This window comes from Schistocerca nitens, unplaced genomic scaffold, assembly GCF_023898315.1.
Source record: "Schistocerca nitens isolate TAMUIC-IGC-003100 unplaced genomic scaffold, iqSchNite1.1 HiC_scaffold_376, whole genome shotgun sequence".
Lineage (NCBI taxonomy): Eukaryota > Metazoa > Arthropoda > Insecta > Orthoptera > Acrididae > Schistocerca > Schistocerca nitens.
In genome coordinates this window covers 3,414,667-3,436,730 of record NW_026045910.1, presented here as the reverse complement: position 1 = coordinate 3,436,730, position 22,064 = coordinate 3,414,667, and the positions used below count along the sequence as shown (strand labels likewise).

Sequence of the window (22,064 nt, the reverse complement as noted above, 5' to 3'; positions counted from 1 at the left end):
GACCCAGTTTCATGGACTGAGGAAGACCTGGAAGCCCTATGGCCCTCTGCTGGTGGCTTTTCCAGCCACTGACTGACATCTGGAGGGGCAGTAACTGTGGAAGGGAGGGCACCAAGCGGCGGGCACTTCTCTGGCTCAGAGGTGGGGACTGAAGTCCCCAAAGGAGGAGAGGTTGTTACTCCCGATGTTGATAACAGGAGCAACGAAAGAGGGTGTTCCCCAACTACCTGGGGGGCAGGAATAGACGGCTGGGCTGGAGGGCCCACAAAATGCGGCTGAGCTTGGGGGCTCGTCGCCAGGGATGGCAACATCGAAGCTGCTGCAGCAAACGTCGATGAAAGGCGCACAGGGTGAAGTCGGTCATACTAGCGTTTAGCCTCTGTGTAAGCGAGCCTGTCCAATGTCTTATACTTCGTAATCTTCTGTTCTTTTTGATAAACCGTGCAGTATAACGAGCAAGGTGAATGTTTCTGTCCGCAGTTGACGTTGGGGTGGGAGGCATGTCCAAATCCCGACAGGTAGGGTTGGCGTCACATCTCTATGACATATGCCCAAACCTCCAGCACTTAAAGCAGCACATGGGAGGAGGGACGTAAGGCTTAACATCACATCGATATATCATCACCTTGACCTTCTCGGGCAGGGTGTCTTCCTGAAGCCAAGATGAAGGCACCGGTGGCGACCCTACTATCTTTAGGTCCCCTGAAGATACGTCATACAAAGTGGACACCGCGGCATTCCAGATTTGCACGGAGCTCGTTGTCAGTCTGCAACAACAGGTCATGATGAAAAGTAAGTCCCTGAACCATATTGAGGCTCTTATGAGGCGTAATGGAGACTGCAACATCACCGAGCTTGTCACAGGCAAGCAATGCCAGTGACTGTGCTGGGGATGCTGTCTGTATGAGGACTGCTCCAGACCTCATTTTAGACATGCCCTCAACTTCTCCAAACTTGTCCTCCAAATTTTCCACAAAAAACTGAGGCTTTGTGGTCAGAAACGAGTCCCCATCTGTTCGGCTGCAAACCAGAAATCGAGAAGAATACGCCTCCCCAGGTAATTTAGACCACCGTTCCTCCGCTGGTGTGGGCAGGGAAGGGAACGATTGGGGGTCATATTGTACAGCATTGAACTTTCCTTTTTTAGAGACTGATGCTTGCGCACTATTTGTACTTTGTTTCATGGTGGTCCCACGAGCAGCTAGGGGAAGGAATGTGCATCCAGATAGAGCCCCGCTTGCCTGGGTAAGCCTAATACAACCGGGGGCAGCAGGTTCCCCAGAGGTCGCCCGCTAGCAACTGTTCTACCTCAACAGCCATGCGTCTCCTCGGCACGCACCACACCTAGAGATTGAGGGGTTTTTATAGAGGTTTATACCATCCTCACGACCCAGGCAGTTAAGCCAAGATCCCCAGGCTCTGCACCGTACAACGTTCCACCTTCACGCCTTACAGTGGTTGTTGTAGCATGCTCAGAGCTTACGGTATTGAGGAATGGTGGCACTTCCCAGTCCACAGCTCAGGGACCCCAGGGTCGCCAACCCTGTACCCAGCAACTAAATGCTGAGCCACCTGAGGGGACCCTACAGAGGCAGGCAGACATCATGCTCAGAAACAAGATACTTTGTAATGTGTAACGTTCTCACATCAGTACTGTATAGAAGCAAAATCCACTATTTACTTGGGGGAGGGGGGGGGGGGGGCAGCTGGTTTCTCAGGTTCCACCAAAACCACATCCTCAGAAATCACAATGTATTCAGAAGAAACAATCAAATATTTGTGACAGCAAAGATATAGGTTTCACAGCTGCCCTGTTAGTATGGCAACAATGATTTAAAGTAGTGATACCACAGACAATGGCAAAGTTTAGAATAAGTGTAACAAACTTTTTAGGTAGCTATCTTAAGTCAACAAAAGTTCGTAAGTTTCCTTAGTCGGAATACATTAAAAAGAAATCTTTCCCATGGAGCCTCCAGTAAAGGGGGGGGGGTTGTTATGGCAGTGTTTTACATATCTGTCAGTTCACGTACCAATAAAGCTGAACAGTAGTAGTGAAAAACAAGAAAAGTTACAGTTTCTTGAAAGTTATTTGTGAATTTTATTATTTTGTAATATTATCTAATGTTAATATGTTAGTGCAAAAATTATTTGATGTGTTCCTATGTTGATGTGGCCTTGTAAACTATCCAAAACAGCCATAAAACATTTATCTTAAAAGTTTGTTTTTTCTTCTAAGAGCAAATGCACCACCTCTCCTCTGAACATCAGCATGCACATATACAGTTGGCAAACGAAAATGAGACTTACGGAAAAAAAGTAAGGAAAAGTAATAATCTTAACTGTTAATAGATTTATCCTACTATGAGACACAACAGTGTTTTCATTGAAAAATGTTTCCAGTTGCCTATGGAACCATGACTACCTGGATGCGAACCTCTTCATCCACAGCTAATTGAGCCATGAATGTCTTTCCTAATGGCTCCAAAAATATAGAAACTGCATCCAGAGGATCTGGATTATATAGAAGTTGTGTAAGGGCTTTTCAGCCAAACATCTACAGTGTAAGCAAAACAACATTTGCAAAATGTGGGTCAGTGCTGTCATGGCTAGAGATCTTATGCACACAAGAACTGATGAATATCACTGGAAGTTCTGCTAGGCTCGAACTCTTACAGGTATTAGTGAAATGCTGCAAGTAATGAGGGTAATGGGCAAGGGGTACTACATTAGTAGTGTGTGGATAAGCTCAGAATTTAGGTCTGATCCTTAAGGAGACCCAGGCTGAAATCCCGGTCCGGCACGAATCTTCAACTTCCCCGTTGTCTTCAATCAATGCCCATTTGCAGCCAGTGTCTGTAATTCCTTTGTGTCTTTGTGAGACTTTTGACAGGTAACAACACTGTATGTAAGAACGCCACAATGGCACGAAATGTAATGAAATGCAGGAAGGCCTACAGAGGATCTACTCTTAGTTCTGAGACTGCCAGCTATCTACAGGATAAAAGTAACATGCAATGCAGTATAGAAATCGAGGGAAAGTCCTGTTATAGTTCTGCTCCACAATTAATAAAAAATGTAAACCTAAGAACCACGAACTGTCTGTATGTCAAAGAGAACCATATGAAAATTTTTATGGGGAAAAGCCGATGCCAGACTGAATCATTGGAATAACATTAAGGAAATGTTTTTTCTCCATGAATCAGATGCCTTACAAAACCCTCACTCAACCAATGCAAAGTCCACGTTGAAATGTTAACAATATTATGGAAAGGATAGAATGCTACTCAGTTGCTGCCAGGCACAATGAAAAGACTGTTATAGAAATAAGCTTTCAGCCAAAGCATTCTTCAGGAACCCTAAAGTGAATTGCGGGGTATAATAGTAGATTTAGAAACCGAGTGTTAATTAAGACCACAGACCATTACACTAAAATTACATGCTGCTACTGTATAACCAAATATACAACTGGCCTGTACTTATGTTGAGTAGGTGAAATTCTAATTGCTGCCGGCAAACATCTATGGACGTAAAAAAAAAAAAAAAAAAAAAAAAGATTTCTTGTTTTCAGAACTGTTTATCTCTTAGTCATGGAGGAGGTTGAAGAAGGTTAGAATGGAGGGGCAGCTCACTCAGAGCCCAGGGCGAGAGCGACCCACCTGTCGTCAACATCCTCCTCCTACTTTAAAAATGTTGTCTCTCAGCTGTACTTCGAATTCTGAATCCTGAAGGTAAGTTCAAATCAGCCATTCTGTTTCCTTGTAATTAAAAACATTAGGAGTGTAACGAGGAGACAAGTCATACAATGAAGACAGAGATGACTAAAGAATTTATAGCATGGGACATTCTGTGGGTTGCTACTACAGTGGTATCAATACTGCGAAGAACCAGCTGATGCTGCCATATGAATCACATTCAGCATTAAGAAAATAGCTACACAACATGCATCTAAAAAGCTACGATGTTAAAACTATAATCTGCTGGCTACAGAACTAGTAAACCAATTATTTCTGTCTCAAGCAAACCAAGTGTACACTCTGGGGAAATCTCCATTCTCCACTACTACTCTCTGTTGGTCTACTTCCACGCAAACAACAGCTGTATGTTTACATAATTTATTACTGCAGAGCAGTCATTTTATTCTCAATGTTTTCCTTCTTGTGTCATCTGTTCAACAAGACCAGTATTCAAATAACTTACGGGAATGCAGCCTGGTGACATTGTTGACAACTGCCCATATTTCAACAGGAGCACACCCTGCCACTTTCAAGACAAAATTGCAGCAAATAAGTGCTGGGCAAAGGAATTTTAAACCTGTTTTCAGAAAAATTCCAGAAAGATCCCTCTCTCACTCTCACTCTCGAGCAAGGAAAAGAGGAGGATGCAATGCAGAATTTAAACAAAACTACAATCTATTTACAAGGTTAATTGCTAATTTAATTTCAACAGCTTCTTTAATAACACTATCCCAACAGCAGGAAGTGCATGCTGGTGACCCCTTATTGTTATATTCCATAAGATAACCAGAGACAAGACAATGTTCTGCAACATCAGATTTGCTTGACTGTCTTAAGCAAGTGTGCCATTTATACTCAGCTCATGCACTGCAGTTTTGCTTCAAAAATGGCAAGGTGAGCTCCTGTCTAAATATTGGTGGTTGTTTATGACTTCTCCTGGCAGCATTTCTGTTAAGTTATTTGAATGTCGTATACACCAGGAGAAACTCAGGTCCGACTAGATCTAAATTTTATCATCTGATCTTCATTTTCTAAGTGTCCCAGATGGAATCTAAGTGCCAGATTCATTCCCGCTGCTTTGTTATAGTATTTACCAAATGGTTAGCATGTAAGTTTTTAGGACTAGATTAGCTCTGGGCAGTTCCTTAGTTCCTTTCCACTTATCAAAAGTGATAACAATTAAAACAGACATACAGAGAACATTTCATGCTATCTGTACATGGGTGGCTTATAAACAGGATATAGTACATCAAAGAACATAATATATGACAAAAATCTGGTAATTCAACAATCTTTGTCAACAAATTTCTTGGGAATAGGAGACTGCACATTGCCATGCATAGTTTTACAAAAATACTGAGCATGCCTTTAGAAGTCAAAGTAATATCAAAAATTTTCTGAAGTGATGCTTTTAAAGGAAGAACAATTTTGGATAACTGACTGCAAATCATGAAAGGCTCAGAAACTCCAACAGTCCGTCAGTTACACAACTTAAGTTTTTCAGAGTGGGGAGCATGCTTGAGACAAATCGACTGTCAGTGTACGAAGGATTAATTTTCATCTAGTTTTGAGTTCAAAAGAAATTCTGAGGTGTGCATTTTTAAGAGGGTGCCAATTACTGTGTGAACAGATTATGGGTAAAGCCATTGCATGTTTTAATTAAGATGCTGAAGAATATTACAGCATTAAGTTGAACTGAGTCTCGTCAATAGGCCAAAATAGTAGTAATTTTAGCACTACATTTAAGGAGCACGTTAGCCTGAACTATAAGATCGGTTACCGCCCTCCTTCACGAAGTACAAAACATGTAGCAGGTAATATTGAAAATTCTACATGTAGCACCTAGGGGAATGAAATTGAGCATACTAGAGAAATGGGAGCTATTTAAAGGTAAGACAGAGGAGCCAGACAAATTAAAGGATGAGGAGACAAAATTCAAACACAATATCTTTTTGGGATTTATGATATGACCCAGTACAGCAGCCAGCTATGGTGGCTGTAGCATGGCACAGCTCCCAGAAAGCTGTGAACAACTATGACAGTGAAACTTCCTGGCAGATGAAAACAGTGTGCCCGACCGAGACTCGAACTCGGGACCTTTGCCTTTCGCGGGCAAGCGCTCTACCATCTGAGCTACCGACGCACGACTCACGCCCAGTCTCACAGCTTTACTTCTGCCAGTATCTCGTCTCCTACCTTCCAAACTTTACAGAAGCTCTCCTGCGAACCTTGCAGGACTAGCACTCCTGAAAGAAAGGATATTGCGGAGACATGGCTTAGCCACAGCCTGGGGGATGTTTCCAGAATGAGATTTTTACTCTGCAGCGGAGTGTGCGCTGATATGAAACTTCCTGGCAGATTAAAACTGTGTGCCCGACCGAGACTATTATGTTGTCAACCAAATTTTATGCAAGGTAGTATGTAGAATCTGTATATGGTGCATAACGAAGATAGTAATCAGATGAGGGAGTAAGCGGCCCCAAGTGTTCTGACTGGACGGTGGGGTAGGCAGTTTGCGAGGTCACCTAATCATCTGTCAGAAATGACGTAATAATGAGAAGTTTCTGTCGATTCGATTCTGAACACAGTGCAGTTTTTATATTACTTGGCAACATTGAATAAACAGAGGCAAGTGTTTGCTTTAGGAGGTATGGAGCTTTTCCTGGTATTATACTCACACACTTCATCTACATAGACATCTGTACTCTGCAAACCACCAGTTTTTACGGTTTCTTCCAATTCCATCCATGCATGGAACGAGGGAAGAATGATTGGCTGAATGCCTCTGTGCGTTCAGTAATTATTCTAATCTTATCCTCACGATCCCTATGTGAGCGATACAGAGGGGGTTACAGTATATTCCTAGAACCATCATTTAAAGCCAGTTCTTGAAACTTTGTTACCAAACTTTCTAGGCATAGTTTATGTCTGTTTGTCTTCAGGACTCTGTCAGTTCAGTTTTGTGGTGTCTAGGAAGTCTGCCTAAAACACTCAAACAAATCGTACTAATGAATTTTGTTACAAAAAAATTATACTTAACTGAGTTCTACTCAGCGTAAGGATGACACACAGTTGCAGACAGGCACATCAAAAAGACTGTTACACATTAAGCTTTTGCGCAAAGTATGTGCACACGAGACCGCTATCTCTGCACAGACTGCAACTGTGTTGTGCCAAACGAAAGCAGCAATCCAGAGTGGGACAGAGATAGATAGGTACATGTGAGGGAGAGAGAAGTGAGCACTGCCTGGCAGAGTGTGCACGGACTGGATGGTGGCAGACGAAGGCTGCTACGGGCAATGTCTGGAGGCTGTGGGGGAGGGAGGGGGGGGGTTTGGAATGGGGAGCAGAAAAGGAGAGGAGCAGAGAAGTGGAAAAGAGTGGTGGGTGCGTTCACACAGAGCAGTGCACAATGAGTGTGATGGTACATGAATTAGGAGGAAGTGGTAGGACATAGGGGGGTTGGAAACTGTTGAGTGGAGGGTGTGGAGACAGTAGCTCACCAAAAGTTGTGTCCAGAATGATTTCATAAGCGGAAAAATGTACTGTAAGGATAACCGCCATCTGCGGGGTTCAGAAAAGGTGGTGGTGAAGGGAGGGGCCAGATGGTCCGGATTGTTAAGCAGCCACTGAAATCAAGCATGTTATGTTCAGCTGCATGTTGTGCCATAGGATGCTCCACTTTGCTCTTAGCCACAGTTTGGCAATGGGCACTCATCCTGGTGGACAGCCAGTCGATCATCATAACAATATGAAAAGCTGTTCAATGACTGCAGCAGAGCTGGTATAAGACATGGCTGCTTTTACAGGTGGCCTGGCATCTGATGGGGAAAAATAAGCCTGTGACAAGCGGAATAGGAAGTGCTGGGCTGTTGAACTGGGCAGTTCTTGCACCTTGGTCTTCCACAGGGATTTGATTTAGAGTAGCATAGGGGTGGAATAGGATGTTATGGAGGTTGGATGGGTGAAAGACTACCACTATAGGAGGGGTGGGAAGGATCTTGGGAACAATGTCCCTCATTTCAGGGCATGATAATAGATAAGGCCCTGATGGAGGATGTGGTTCGGTTGTTCCAGTCCAGGGTGGTACTTGGTGTCTAAGATTGTGCTCCCTTGTAGCTCATTCTTAGGGGCAGGGGGCATGTGGGAATATAGAACGAAAAATCTGTTTGTGGTCTAGGTCTGGGGGTAGTGCCTGTCAAGGCCTTTGTGAGACCTTCAGCCTACTGGGTAAGGGAGTTCTTGCCACTGCAGATATGCCATCCCCAGGTGGCCAAGTTGTATGCAAGGGATAATTTTGTGTTGAAGGGATGGAGACTGTCGAAATGCAGGTACAGTCAATGGTTGGTGGTTTAATGTGGACAGAGTTATGGGTGGAGCTGTCATAGATGGTCAACATCTAAGAAGGTGCACACACGATTAAGGTCCTAGCCTCTATATGGCCCGTCAACACACTGGGATAGGAGAGTGTGTATGGCTGTGTCACAGATTTGTTTGTATACCCATACTTCAAAGTAGTAGTAGTAGTAGTAGTAGTAGTAGTAGTATGTTAGGATAAAGTTACTAAGGTGTATGAGGAATGAGGTAGTACACTTTAAGTATGAAGGATGTTAAGAGAGAAGTAGTGTTCAATACCAGAAAGACCATGGGCATGAGGGATGTTTGTGTATAGAGAATTGGCATCCACAGTGACAAATAGGGATCCAGAGGCAAAGTGATGGGAACAGAATCTGCATCACTTTTAGAAGATCTCAAAATCATTTCTGTCAATTTTAGATGTGTTTTAAAACCACTTTTGTGAATTTAAAAGGATTTTAAAGGTTGTAAAAGAACTTTATGCTTACTGTGCAAACACACAGTCATACTATTTGAACCTCGTGTAAAAGCCATATAAACTGTCAAATTCTTACTGCCAAATACCGAATATTACACTAAAGGGTACTGTTGAAAATTAGCAGAAGTATATTAATACTGTGCTATGATGAGGCCTCACAAACACAGATGGGGCCTCTCAAATGCTCCAACCACATTCAACTAATGGGTGACAATCTATAGTAGGCACTGTGTTAAGGACGAAATGTTCAAAGTTGAACAGTTGTTAATACGTCAAAATGCACAAACATTAATTCATTGATCATTTCAGAACCACTCAGGTATTTTGTAACCACTGCAGTGAACTACTGTGATTTGTAATACAGAATGTCAAGACACTGTATCTAGCTTAATATTTATATTTTACATTTTTACTAATGATAAATAGTAACACTGAATACAGCTGCCGATCCTTTTACCAGCACAATGTTGGAATTCCATAAACACAAACTTTCCCCATGCAGTGCTCTTCAGTGTCATACAAACACCTATGTAATGTTCTGCATTATTTACACTGCAGAGGGCTTCATTACATTCCTCTCAAAGTTTGCACATGTTAAATGTCCTTGCTTATGATTTTTATGTGACTACTATAAATTGCACATATATTTATGCAATAAAGGGCACGAGTAAAATGTGAGGGCCTTACCTACTTAAGCTTGAAGAAGTCAGTAAAATTTAGATAGTTTACTTATGTGAAACTGAAATAACACTAAACTAATTTTACACCTCAGACTGGATTTTATGCGCAAAAAATTTTTGCATGTGCTTCAGTACTACAACATGGCGTTCACAGATGATAAAGTAGTCACTTTATTGCCTAGTTCACCGTGCTACATCACTTTATGAACTACATTTTCGCCTCTCACCAGGTTTTAAGTGTACATGTAGCGTAACTTTGAATCTTTGTATCTCTAAAACAGATACAGATATGAGAAAAATTTTCAAAGTTGTACAAGTCTGGGATCTTAGGAACACATCATAAAAACTACAGCCATTTCCTGTGCATAGCCATCTCCGAACCTGCATCTGAGTTTTGGTCTGCTGGTGATGGTGAAAATACAGAAAATAATCACTTTTTTCAGTTTTTTTAGGAACTGCCCATGAACTAATGGAGCCTCCTGATGTCCGCATCAAACAGTTAAGATTCTGTACAGCATAATTTATGGAGAAAACATGAATTACTGCATTAGTAACAAACACAACAAATACTCAACTTTTCTCTCAGCAAGTGAGGAAGAGTGAGCAGAGAAATTGGATTCATTACTTATTTCTACCTTGTGTTCTCTTGTGAAAAAAAGTTTTAAAATGCGCACTTTCTGTGAAAATAAACTTAATTACAGTTGACATACCCATTTCAGCAGAACAAACAATACTTCCCCTCAAAATCAAAATAGAGAACATTATGTGCTTGCTGTATGAAAACAGAAGTAAGCCTTATTGTTATTATGAAGTACTTATCTGAAGCGTAACAGACTGTAGAAAACAACGTAAGTAATGATACTGACTTTAACATGGATCTGATGCTTCAGCATGGCTGCTCTTAAAATCAACATACGGGTCCTCCTCTGATACTCGCGTCCTACAGCCAGTGACTTCTCAAATGTTGTACTCCTCTGATCAATTTCTTTTGCATAAAGTATCTGTAAAACAATTAAACAGATTATAATAATCTTAAGGTGAGAATAAAAAAGGAGGACACAATCATTGAAGTGTGTGTGTGTGTGTGTGTGTGTGTGTGTGTGTGTGAGAGAGAGAGAGAGAGAGAGAGAGAGAGAGAGAGAGAGAGATAGAGATAGAGAGAGAAATGAATCTAGGAATATATTACAACCCCCCTACATATCACTCTCGTTCGGATCATGAAGACAAGATTAGACCAAGTACAGCACGTACAGAGGTATTTATAGTGGCCTGAAGAGTGTACATGTATGTAGATATTAAAACATCTGAACACGCTCAACAAACAGACCAGGCACAGCGTTCACTACATCGCTTGTGCATGCAGACTAATTCATTATTGGAATATACATAATTGTAAACGTGTACACACATAGGACAGGTTATTAAGGTATCTGGCTAACCAAACAATACAAGTGTGGCAATTGTGTAAGGCCCGAGCAGAACAGCTGAGACAGCTGCAATTCTTTATGAGGTTAAATGTAAATACACTAATTACACTCAAATACACAATTTCACAAATAATCACACCTTTCAGAGAAAGTGGTAGTGTGAATGAATACGAATGTTCTGGCCGACATGTGGTATTACATGAGACCTCATCAGAAAATATACATCAATCTTTGCTAAGGTCACCAAAAAAGCCTATACCAAAACTGTGTCAGCAAACTGGAATATCTTATGGAAATGTTCACAGAACTACAAAGAAGCCAAAACTCTGTCCATATCGCACTCACATTGTGCACAAGTTTCAAGAACATGATAGAGGATAAAGACTACATTACTGTCAGTGGATTGTGTGTTTTATTTGCAAAAGTGATATGTGTTGATAACGATTTCTACTCTGATGAAACACGATTTCATCTAAGTGCATCCAGAACAACTCATACTGCAATTCAGAAAAATCATTTTCCACAAGAACCCATTACATTCACTGAAGGTTGAAGTTCGGTGTGCGATTTTGTGCGAAATAATTATAGGCCCAATTTTTTTCTTGGAAAATATAACTGCTGACTTATCAGGACACAATCATGCAATTGTTAGCATTGTCAGAGGCTTACGAACGACACTGCTGGCTGTAGCACGATGGGGAATAGCACCATGATGATACTGGGTGAATTGCTTGGGGGAAGTGGAGGGTGAGAGGAAGGGGATGGGGGACATTATTTCACATCATCTATAGCTGCCTCAATTCCCAGATTTTTTTTTCTTTGTGAACATCTGAAGGATTATGTATATAACGTTGTTGTTGTTGTTGTTGTGGTCTTTAGCCCAAAGACTGGTCTGATGTAGCTCTCCATGCTAATTTGTCCTTTCAAGCCTCTTCATCTCCGAGTAACTAACTGCAACCTACATCCTTCTGAGTCTGCTTAGTATATTCATCTCTTGGTTTCCTCCTATGATTTTTACCCTCCATGCTTCCCTGCAGTACTAAATTTATGATTCCTTGATGCCTCAGAACATGTCCTACCAACTGAACCCTTCTTCCAGTCAAGTTGTGTCACACATGCCTCTTCTCCCCAATTCTATTCAGTACCACCTCATTAGTTGTGTGATCTACCCATCTAATATAGAAATAATCTTCTGTAGCTCCACATTTCAAAAGCTTCTATTCTCTTCTTGTCTAAACTGTTTATTGTTCACGTTTCACTTCCATACATGGTTACATTCCAGACAAATACTATCAGAAAAGACTTACTGACATTTAAATCTATACGCAATGTTAACAAATTACTGTTCTTCAGAAATGCTTTCCTTGTCATTGCCAGTCTGCAATTTATATCCTTTCTTCTTCAACCATCATCAGTTATTTTGCTTCTCAAATAATAAAACCTGTCTACTATACGTGTTTCATGTAATAATCTAATTCCCTTGGCATCACCAGATTTAATTCGACTACATTCCATTATCCTCATTTTGCTTTTCTTGATGTTCATCTTATATCTTCCTTTCAACACACTGTCCATTCTGTTCAACTGCTCTTCCAAGTCTTTTGTTGTCTCTGACAGAATTACAATGTCATCAACAAACCTCGAAGTTTTTATTTCCTCTCTTTGGATTTTAATTCCTAATCCATATATTTTCTTTTGTTTCCTTTACTACTTGCTCGATATACAGATTGAATAACATTGGGGATAGGCTACAGCCCTGCCTCATTCCCTTCTCAACCACTGCTTCCCTTCCGTGCCCCTCAACTCTTAAATTGCCACCTGGTTTCTGTACAAATTGTAAATAGCCTTTCGCTCCCTGTATTTTACCCCTGCCACCTTCAGAATTTGAGAGTTTTCCAGTCAACATTGTCAAATGCTTTCTTTAAGTCTACAAATGCTATAAATGTAGGTTTGCCTTTCCTTAACATAGCTTCTGAGGTAAGACAGAGTCAGTACTGCATCAGGTGTTCAACATTTCTATGGAATCTAAACTGATCTTCCCCGAAGTCGGTTTCTACCAATTTTTACATTTGTCTATACCGAATTTGTGTTAGTATTTTGCAACCGTGATTCAGTAAAATGATAGTTCAGTAATTCTCACACCTGTTAGCACCTGCTTTCTTTGGAATTGTAATTATCATTCTTCTTGAAGTCTGAAGGTATTTAGACTGGCTTTTACATCTTGGCAACCAGATGGCTGGCTCTCCCAAGGCTATCAGTAGTTCTAACGGAATGTTGACTACTCCTAGGACCTCCTTTCTACTTAGGTCTTTCAGTGCTCTGTCAAATTCTTCACGCTGTATAATATCTCCCATCACATCTTCATTGATGTCCTCTTCCCTTTCCATAACATTACCCTCAAGTACGTCACCCTTGTATAGACATGACTAACAAATGAAACAAATCACATTACACCAACTACAATTGTTACTGCCAAGAATAAATTATAGCGAAAAGCCATGTTGTGGAGATAGCACCAACAGCTGTAACTAAATCACAGGAGTGATTATATTAGTTGCTTTTGTTGCATACGACTTGCATCCTAGAAGATATTGCCACCATCATTTCACTATCACTTAAGCACAGCAATACATATTTCATGCATCAATTTTGTTGACACTTACCATGAGTTATGGCGGGAACGATAATAGCTATGTCAGCTGCGGGTTTTACAGAGTCAATGAGAGGGCGGTGGGCAGAAAATATGTTTCGAAGCAAGGGAAATTTATCATTCTAATGTCAGTATAGAAGCAAAATCCACTATCTGTTCAGAGGGGGAAGAAAGGCTGTGTTCTCAGGTCCCACCATAACCACAACCTCAGAAACCACAATATATTTAGAAGAAATAGCCAAATATTTGTGACAACGGAGATGTAAGTTTCACAGCTCACTTGTTAGAATGAAGACAATGATGGCCAAAAACAGTGATACCACAGATGACAGTGAACAAAAAATTAACATGTACCATTTCTTTTTGTTTATTTTGGTTTTTCTTGTATTATCGCAATGTAAACAATGAGCAAATGGCACTAGTTTAGAAAACTTTTTAGGCAGATACCTTACGTCCATGAAAGCTTGTAATTTTGATTAGTCATGTTGTTGTTGTTGTTGTTGTTGTGATCTTCAGTCCTGAGACTGGTTTGATGCAGCTCTCCATGCTACTCTATCCTGTGCAAGCTTCTTCATCTCCCAGTACCTACTGCAACCTACATCCTTCTGAATCTGCTTAGTGTATTCGTCTCTTGGTCTCCCTCTACGATTTTTACCCTCCACGCTGGCCTCCAATGCTAAATTTGTGATCCCTTGATGCCTCAAAACATGTCCTACCAACTGATCCCTTCTTCTAGTCAAGTTGTGCCACAAACTTCTCTCCTCACCAATCCTATTCAATACCTCCTCATTAGTTACGTGATCTACCCACCTTATCTTCAGCATTCTTCTGTAGCACCACATTTCGAAAGCTTCTATTCTCTTCTTGTCCAAACTAGTTATTGTCCACGTTTCACTTCCATACATGGCTACACTCCATACAAATACTTTCAGAAACGACTTCCTGACACATATCTATACTCGATGTTAACAAATTTCTCTTCTTCAGAAACGATTTCCTTGCCATTGCCAGTCTACATTTTATATCCTCTCTACTTCGACCATCATCAGTTATTTTACTCCCTAAATAGCAAAACTCCTTTACTACTTTAAGTGTCTCATTTCCTAATCTAATTCCCTCAGCATCACCCGATTTAATTTGACTACATTCCATTATCCTTGTTTTGCTTTTGTTGATGTTCATCTTATATCTTCCTTTCAAGACACTGTTCATTCCGTTCAACTGCTCTTCCAAGTCCTTTGCTGTGTCTGACAGAATTACAATGTCATCGGCGAACCTCAAAGTTTTTACTTCTTCTCCATGAATTTTAATACCTACTCCGAATTTTTCTTTTGTTTCCTTTACTGCTTGCTCAATATACAGATTGAATAACATCGGGGAGAGGCTACAACCCTGTCTCACTCCTTTCCCAACTACTGCTTCCCTTTCATGCCCCTAGAATCTTATAACTGTCATCTGGTTTCTGTACAAATTGTAAATAGCCTTTCGCTCCCTGTATTTTACCCCTGCCACCTTCAGAATTTGAAAGAGAGTATTCCAATCAACATTGTCAAAAGCTTTCTCTAAGTCTACAAATGCCAGAAACGTAGGTTTGCCTTTTCTTACTCTTTCTTCTAAGATAAGTCGTAAGGTTAGTATTGCCTCACGTGTCCCAACATTTCTACGGAATCCAAACTGATCTTCCCCGAGGTCCGCTTCTACCAGTTTTTCCATTCGTCTGTAAAGAATTCGCGTTAGTATTTTGCAGCTGTGACTTATTAAACTGATAGTTCGGTAATTTTCACATCTGTCTACACCTGTTTTCTTTGGGATTGGAATTATTATATTCTTCTTGAAGTCTGTGGGTATTTCCCCTGTCTCATACATCTTGCTCACCAGATGGTAGAGTTTTGTCATGACTGGCTCTCCCAAGGCCATCAGTAGTTCTAATGGAATGTTGTCTACTCCCGGGGCCTTGTTTCGACTCAGGTCTTTCAGTGCTCTGTCAAACTCTTCACGCAGTATCTTATCTCCCATTTCGTCTTCATCTACATCCTCTTCCATTTCCATAATATTGTCCTCAAGAACATCGCCCCTGTATAGACCCTCTATATACTCCTTCCACCTTTCTGCCTTCCCTTCTTTGCTTAGAACTGGGTTGCCATCTGAGCTCTTGATATTCGTACAAGTGGTTCTCTTCTCTCCAAAGGTCTCTTTAATTTTCCTGTAGGCAGTATCTATCTTACCCCTAGTGAGACAAGCCTCTACATCCTTACATTTGACCTCTATCCAGCCCTGCTTAGCCATTTTGCACTTCCTGTCGATCTCAGTTTTGAGACGTTTGGATTCCTTTTTGCCTGCTTCATTTACTACATTTTTATATTTTCTCCTTTCATCAATTAAATTCAATATTTCTTCTGTCACCCAAGGATTTCTATTAGCCCTCGTCTTTTTACCTACTTGATCGTCTGCTGCCTTCACTACTTCATCCCTCAGAGCTACCCATTCTTCTTCTACTGTATTTCTTTCTCCCATTCCTGTCAATTGTTCCCTTATGCTCTCCCTCAAACTCTCTACAACCTCTGGTTCTTTCAGTTTATCCAGGTCCCATTTCCTTAAATTCCCACCTTTTTGCAGTTTCTTCAGTTTCAATCTGCAGTTCATAACCAACAGATTGTGGTCAGAATCCACATCTGCCCCTGGAAATGTCTTACAATTTAAAACCTGGTTCCTAAATCTCTGTCTTACTATTATATAATCTATCTGATACCTTTTAGTATCTCCAGGATTCTTCCAGGTATACAACCTTCTTTTATGATTCTTGAACCAAGTGTTAGCTATGATTAAGTTATGCTCGGTGCAAAATTCTACAAGGCGGCTTCCTCTTTCATTTCTTCCCCCCAATCCATATTCACCTACTATGTTTCCTTCTCTCCCTTTTCCTACTGACGAATTCCAGTCACCCATGACTACTAAATTTTCGTCTCCCTTCACTACCTGAATAATTTCTTTTATCTCGTCATACATTTCATCAATTTCTTCATCATCTGCAGAGCTAGTTGGCATATCAACTTTTACTACTGTAGTAGGCATGGGCTTTGTGTCTATCTTGGCCACAATAATGCGTTCACTATGCTGTTTGTAGTAGCTTACCCGCACTCCTATTTTTTTATTCATTATTAAACCTACTCCTGCATTACCCCTATTTGATTTTGTATTTATAACCCTGTAATCACCTGACCAAAAGTCTTGTTCCTCATGCCACCGAACTTCACTCATTCCCACTATATCTAACTTTAACCAATCCATTCCCCTTTTTAAATTTTCTAATCTACCTGCCCGATTAAGGGATCTGACATTCCACGCTCCGATCCGTAGAACGCCAGTTTTCTTTCTCCTGATAACGACGTCCTCTTGAGTAGTCCCCGCCCGGAGATCTGAATGGGGGACTATTTTACCTCCGGAATATTTTACCCAAGAGGACGCCATCATCATTTACTCATACAGCTGATTAGTCATAACATATTAAAAATAAATTTTTCTCAAGGAGCCTCCTGAGAAAGGGGGGTCATTTTAATTCAGGATTGTCTTATACTTTGATAAATATAGTAAGCCTAGATGCAAATGACCTGTTCTAGGGGCCAAAGGCTTTTGTTGAACAGCATGTTCAAGTGATTGGACACACACACACACACACATTCCTGCAGCACCTACACAGTTTCAGATTGCTTAAATAAATGTTAACATGCCGACTATTAATTTAACACCACATGGCACAGTCTTAGAAATCTTATTTTGATTCTGGCAACAGAGAAAAGCAGTATCTCAGATGGCTCCAGTGATGTCAGTACAAACAAAAAAACTATGTAAAGCAGAAACTTGGGGATAAAAAATTCTTACCTTGTTGTGTGAATCAATGCGAGCTTGAATTTGTCCGTCAAGAATCAACTGCATGAGTTCATCTTCTAGGGCTAAAACAGTAGTATTGAAAGCAGCTGCCATTTTATGCATGTCTGCAGACAAGTAAGGACTGAAATATTGTATCAGTGCACGGTTGCGTATCTGTGTATATAATGCATTCACATGTGGTGCAATATACATATCCAAAAGGAGATTATCCTGAAAAGAAAAAAAGAATTAATATAGAAGATCTGAGTGAAATGCTGCATAATAAGTTTTGTAATACAAAAGATATCTTGCACTACACTGGACTAAAGCAACAATTTGATGAAAAACATTAACTATGTAGATGGAGAAACTTTTTTGTACTACAGCACAAAATTACTTACACCACCAGAAGTTAATATACAATGGCATAATGTCTTGCATCTCTCTCTCTCTCTCTCTCTCTCTCTCTCTCTCTCTCTCTCTCTCTCTCTCTCTCGTTAGCTTTATATTATCTTTAGACATGTTTTGTGTCCCTACTGGTGTAACCTATTTTCAAATTCCTCTCAAATGATTTATGGAAACCGTTTAAAACCTAAATTTGGACAGCCTGACAATTTTGCACCCCACTCCTCCTGGATGAAGGTCCACTGGTTCTATTACTGACTCACTGCACTCGGTAGGTAATAAATACAGGTTTAGAAGAGGAAATGAATGGACAGTGTGTTGAAGGGAAGGAAACATCACTTAAAATCGTCGATTAGGAGAGGCACAGTAAATATGATTAGTGAGGCAAGCAGCAGCGACTGGTGATCATGTGCTAAAGCATTTCTCTCTCTGAATGGCAGCTGGAAATCTTACTAAAATTACGCCACTGGACAAAAACATGTTTTGTAGTTATCTCTCTGTGATAGCTAGAAACCAGTGTCGAGTGCTGAAATGACACCCAGCCACAATTCAAACAACTCAGAGAAGGGATTCTGCTGTCTGTTTTCAACTGCACGTGCTTTGATGTGATGTCATCCCTGCCACCCTGACACTACCATGTTGCTCGCAGTGCCAGGTCAGTATTTTCCATTCAGCACTACGCGAAAGAACTTGCCCCCCTTCTAAGAGCCGTGTACCGCAAGTCTCTAGAGGAACGGAAGGTTCCAAATGATTGGAAAAGAGCACATGTAGTTCCAGTTTTCAAGAAGGGTCGTTGAGCAGATGCACAAAACTATAGGCCTATATCTCTGACATCGATCTGTTGTAGAATTTTAGAACATGTGTTTTGCTCACGTATCATGTCATTTCTGGAAATCCAGAATCTAGTCTGTAGGAATCAACACGGATTCAGGTAACAGCGATCATGTAAGACCCAACTCGCTTTATTTGTTCATGAGACCCAGAAAATATTAGATAAGGCTCCCAGGTAGATGCTATTTTCCTTGACTTCCGGAAGGCATTCGATACAGTTCCGCCCTGTCGCCTGATAAAGTAATAGCCTACAGAATATCAGACAAGCTGTGTGGCTGGATTGAAGAGTTTTTAGCAAACAGAATACAGCATGTTGTTCTCAATGGAGAGACATCTACAGATGTTAAAGTAACTTCAGGCGTGCCACAGGTGAGTGTTATGGGACCATTGCTTTTCACAATATATATAAATGACCTAGCAGATAGTGTCAGAAGTTCCATGCTGCATTTCATTTCATGGATGATGCTGTAGTATACAGAGAAGTTACCGCATTAGAAAATTGCAGAGAAATACAGGAAAATCTGCAGCGGATAGGCACTTGGTGCAGGGAATGGCAACTGACCCTTAACATAGACAGATGTAATGTATTGTGAATACACAGAAAGAAGCGGAACGAACACTGGTAGCAGTTACTTCTGTAAAATATCTGGGAGTGTGCGTGCGAAACGATTTGAAGTGGAATGATCATATAAAATTAATTGTTGGTAACGCGGGTGCCAGGTTGAGATTCAGTGGGAGAGTCCTCAGAAAATGTAGCCCATCAACAAAGGAGGTGGCTTACGAAACACTCGTTTGACCTATACTTGAGTATTGCTCATCAGTGTGGGATCCGTACCAGGTCGGGTTGACAGAGAAGATAGAGAAGATCCAAAGAAGAGCAGCGCGTTTCGTCACAGGGTTATTTGGTAAGCGTGATAGCGTTACGAAGATGTTGAGCAAACTCAAGTGGCAGACTCTACAAGAGGGGCGCTCTGCATCGCTGTGTAGCTTGCTGTCCAGGTTTCGAGAGGGTGCATTTCTGGACAAGGTATCTAATATATTTCTTCCCCCTACTTATACCTCCCGAGCAGATCACGAATGTAAAATTAGAGAGATTCGAGCGTGCACGGAGGCTTTCCGGCAGTCGTTCTTCCCACGAACCACACGCGGCTGGAGCAGGAAAGGGAGGTAATGCAGTGGCACATACAGTGCCCTCCGCCACACACCATTGGGTGGCTTGTGGAGTATAAATGTAGATGTAGATGTGTGTAAAAGATTGTACAAGAGTAGGGTATGAGGGATTTTGGAGCAGCCATTGTCCTCCCAGCACCATGGCCGAGTGGTTTAGAATGTAGACTGGTAATTTGTCAGCTCGGGTTTGAATCCCGCTGCTAGCAAAACTTTTTTCCACTTCATTCTATTCCTCACAATGTTAACCAAGATTTAACACTGACTCCTACAGACGTGCTCTCTACATTCTGTGCTGCGAGTGGCTTTGTTGTCCCTGTACTGCTAGTTTAATGCTGCTGCCTGTGCTGAGAGAGTGCGTTTTGGCCACTACGAAATACTTATTGTCCACTTTTAAAAAAAAAAAAAATTTTGCACGCCTTACAGCCTGTACCTTCACTCAATAAATGTCTGAATTATTTTCTTTATTCAGCACAGTTACTGTGCTGCATCAAACTAAACAAAGCATTGCACAAAATTTGAAAAAGTTTGCGAAGATAGAAATACACTGTGTAAACTTTGCATATGGTCGATTTTTGCCCAAAGGCTGCTGCATGTAAAATGTAGATAATATATATAAATTTTATTTAAAACTGACGGCAGAATGATACCTCATTTTGTTCTTGAGATAATCTTTTTTTTTCTTCTACTGGACAGTCACGTGTAATGTGCCCATTTGTGTCCCTGTGCATTGGAAACTGTGTGGTCATAACAATCTCCACATTTCATAAAATGATTCAGGATGTCAAAAGGAGGTATTTCACAAGTGATGGCACACAAAAAGACACATATTTTATGATAAACATACAAAACTTTTTTTCATTGACAGAGATATAGAAATAACTTGTTGACTGCATTGAGAGGGCTGGCAGAACAGGATGCCCAAGCACACCAACAGCACTTAAGTTCCCTAAGTGTATAGTGTGAGGGATTTGTGAGCAGCTGTACACATATCAGTTCTGTAGCCTACAGGTTAAATGCAAGGACTGGCAATTTGTTGAATCTGGTTTGATTTGTACTACTGCCATCTTTTTCCTTTATTTTATTTTATTCCTCAGAATGTTGAACAATTACTGTAAAATTTAAATATATTTAATAGTTAAATTTATATAGATAAAATTAACATATTCAATTTAGTTATAATTACTACCCTTTTAACCCAAAATGCTATAGGCCATCAAATTGTGGCACACTGGTATAATTTTGCAACTGGGCATACCAGCTAACTAATAGTCCAGTTTTAATTACCATAGCACTCTAAATAATGAATTGTCAGAGGCTTACTAGTCAAATATTGCAGCTATGCCATTAGGAAATAAACAGAACTCTGTGATGAACAGAAACAACTATGTGCAAAAACAAACAGAAGGCACCTAAATGCAGTTCTGTGTTTGAATGAAAAAGGGGTGGGGAGGTGGAGGTGGGAGTTGTTCACATAAAAAATAAAGATGGAGGAAAGTAGGGAAATGTATAAATATGGAGGGGGGGGGGGGGGAGGGAGAGAGAGAGAGAGAGAGAGAGAGAGAGAGAGAGAGAGAGAGAGAGAGAGAGGGGGGGGGGGGGGGAGGGGAGGGGTAGGTGCAACTCCGAAACCAGCCCATGACTGCTGGAAACAATGCTACAGATTACCCACAAAAATTGTACATATTCAGTTAATATATAGAAATGACAGAGGCATAATATCTGAAACGTGTAGCGCAAAAACATCAACAAAAAGTGACTGGTTACAGCTATTTGTGTAACTCAACTGATATTTCTTGTAGTTTCCTAATGGAGTCTCTATTTAGACTGGCTTATTTTGTTTTTAAGGTCGATGTTTATACCCATTTCTACCTTCACTTCTAAATTTATTAAGCCTATGACCCTTACTACATCTATTCTTGTTTTAGCAATTTGTAAGCAGATGGTTCTATTTTGTAAAAGCAACTATTCGTATTTTTTAAAATTTATTTGCACATTAAATAGTACTTCATCTCAGGAATTAAAACTGACTTACCTTTATTTCATCCAAGAGCTTCAGGCACGATGCGTATTTAGACTCGTAAAACTTGAAAATTATATCCCTAAGCTGAGGTTCTAATTCAAGGAATAATTTAAATGAGCTGTAAATATAAAAAAACCAAGTTAGACAATGAAATTTCGTCCACAGAAATAGATACAGTACACTAATCTCAACAGGGAGAGGGGACAGAGGAACTGTCATTCATTGACAACTAACATTGTTTGGACATAACTGTGTTTAAAACTTCAGAAAACTTCGGGTGACATTCTATTATTTATTAAATAGTATAACTTTTTATTGTTTATCCCACAAATTTATGTGACCTGAGGCTGAAAATAAATCAAAAACAACTGTTTACCAGATGGTCACTGTGTTCCCATAATACAATATATCTAGCCTGTGTAAAACTAGAGTTCTGCAAGGTAAAT

The 22,064-nt window shown here is 40.5% G+C and overlaps 1 protein-coding gene across 2 annotated transcripts in view; it reads right to left on the bottom strand.

Moving 5' to 3' along the window:
• Positions 1–22,064, bottom strand: part of LOC126229611 (COP9 signalosome complex subunit 1-like) — a 93,119-nt gene that overhangs the window by 5,388 nt on the left and 65,667 nt on the right. For both annotated transcript variants that reach the window (XM_049942353.1, XM_049942352.1), the window contains exons 8-10: positions 21,631–21,736; positions 17,205–17,423; positions 10,115–10,249 (exon numbers count right to left, since the gene is read on the bottom strand). In XM_049942353.1, the coding sequence (XP_049798310.1) occupies positions 10,115–10,249; positions 17,205–17,423; positions 21,631–21,736 (460 nt within the window). The remainder of the gene's footprint in view (positions 1–10,114; positions 10,250–17,204; positions 17,424–21,630; positions 21,737–22,064) is intronic.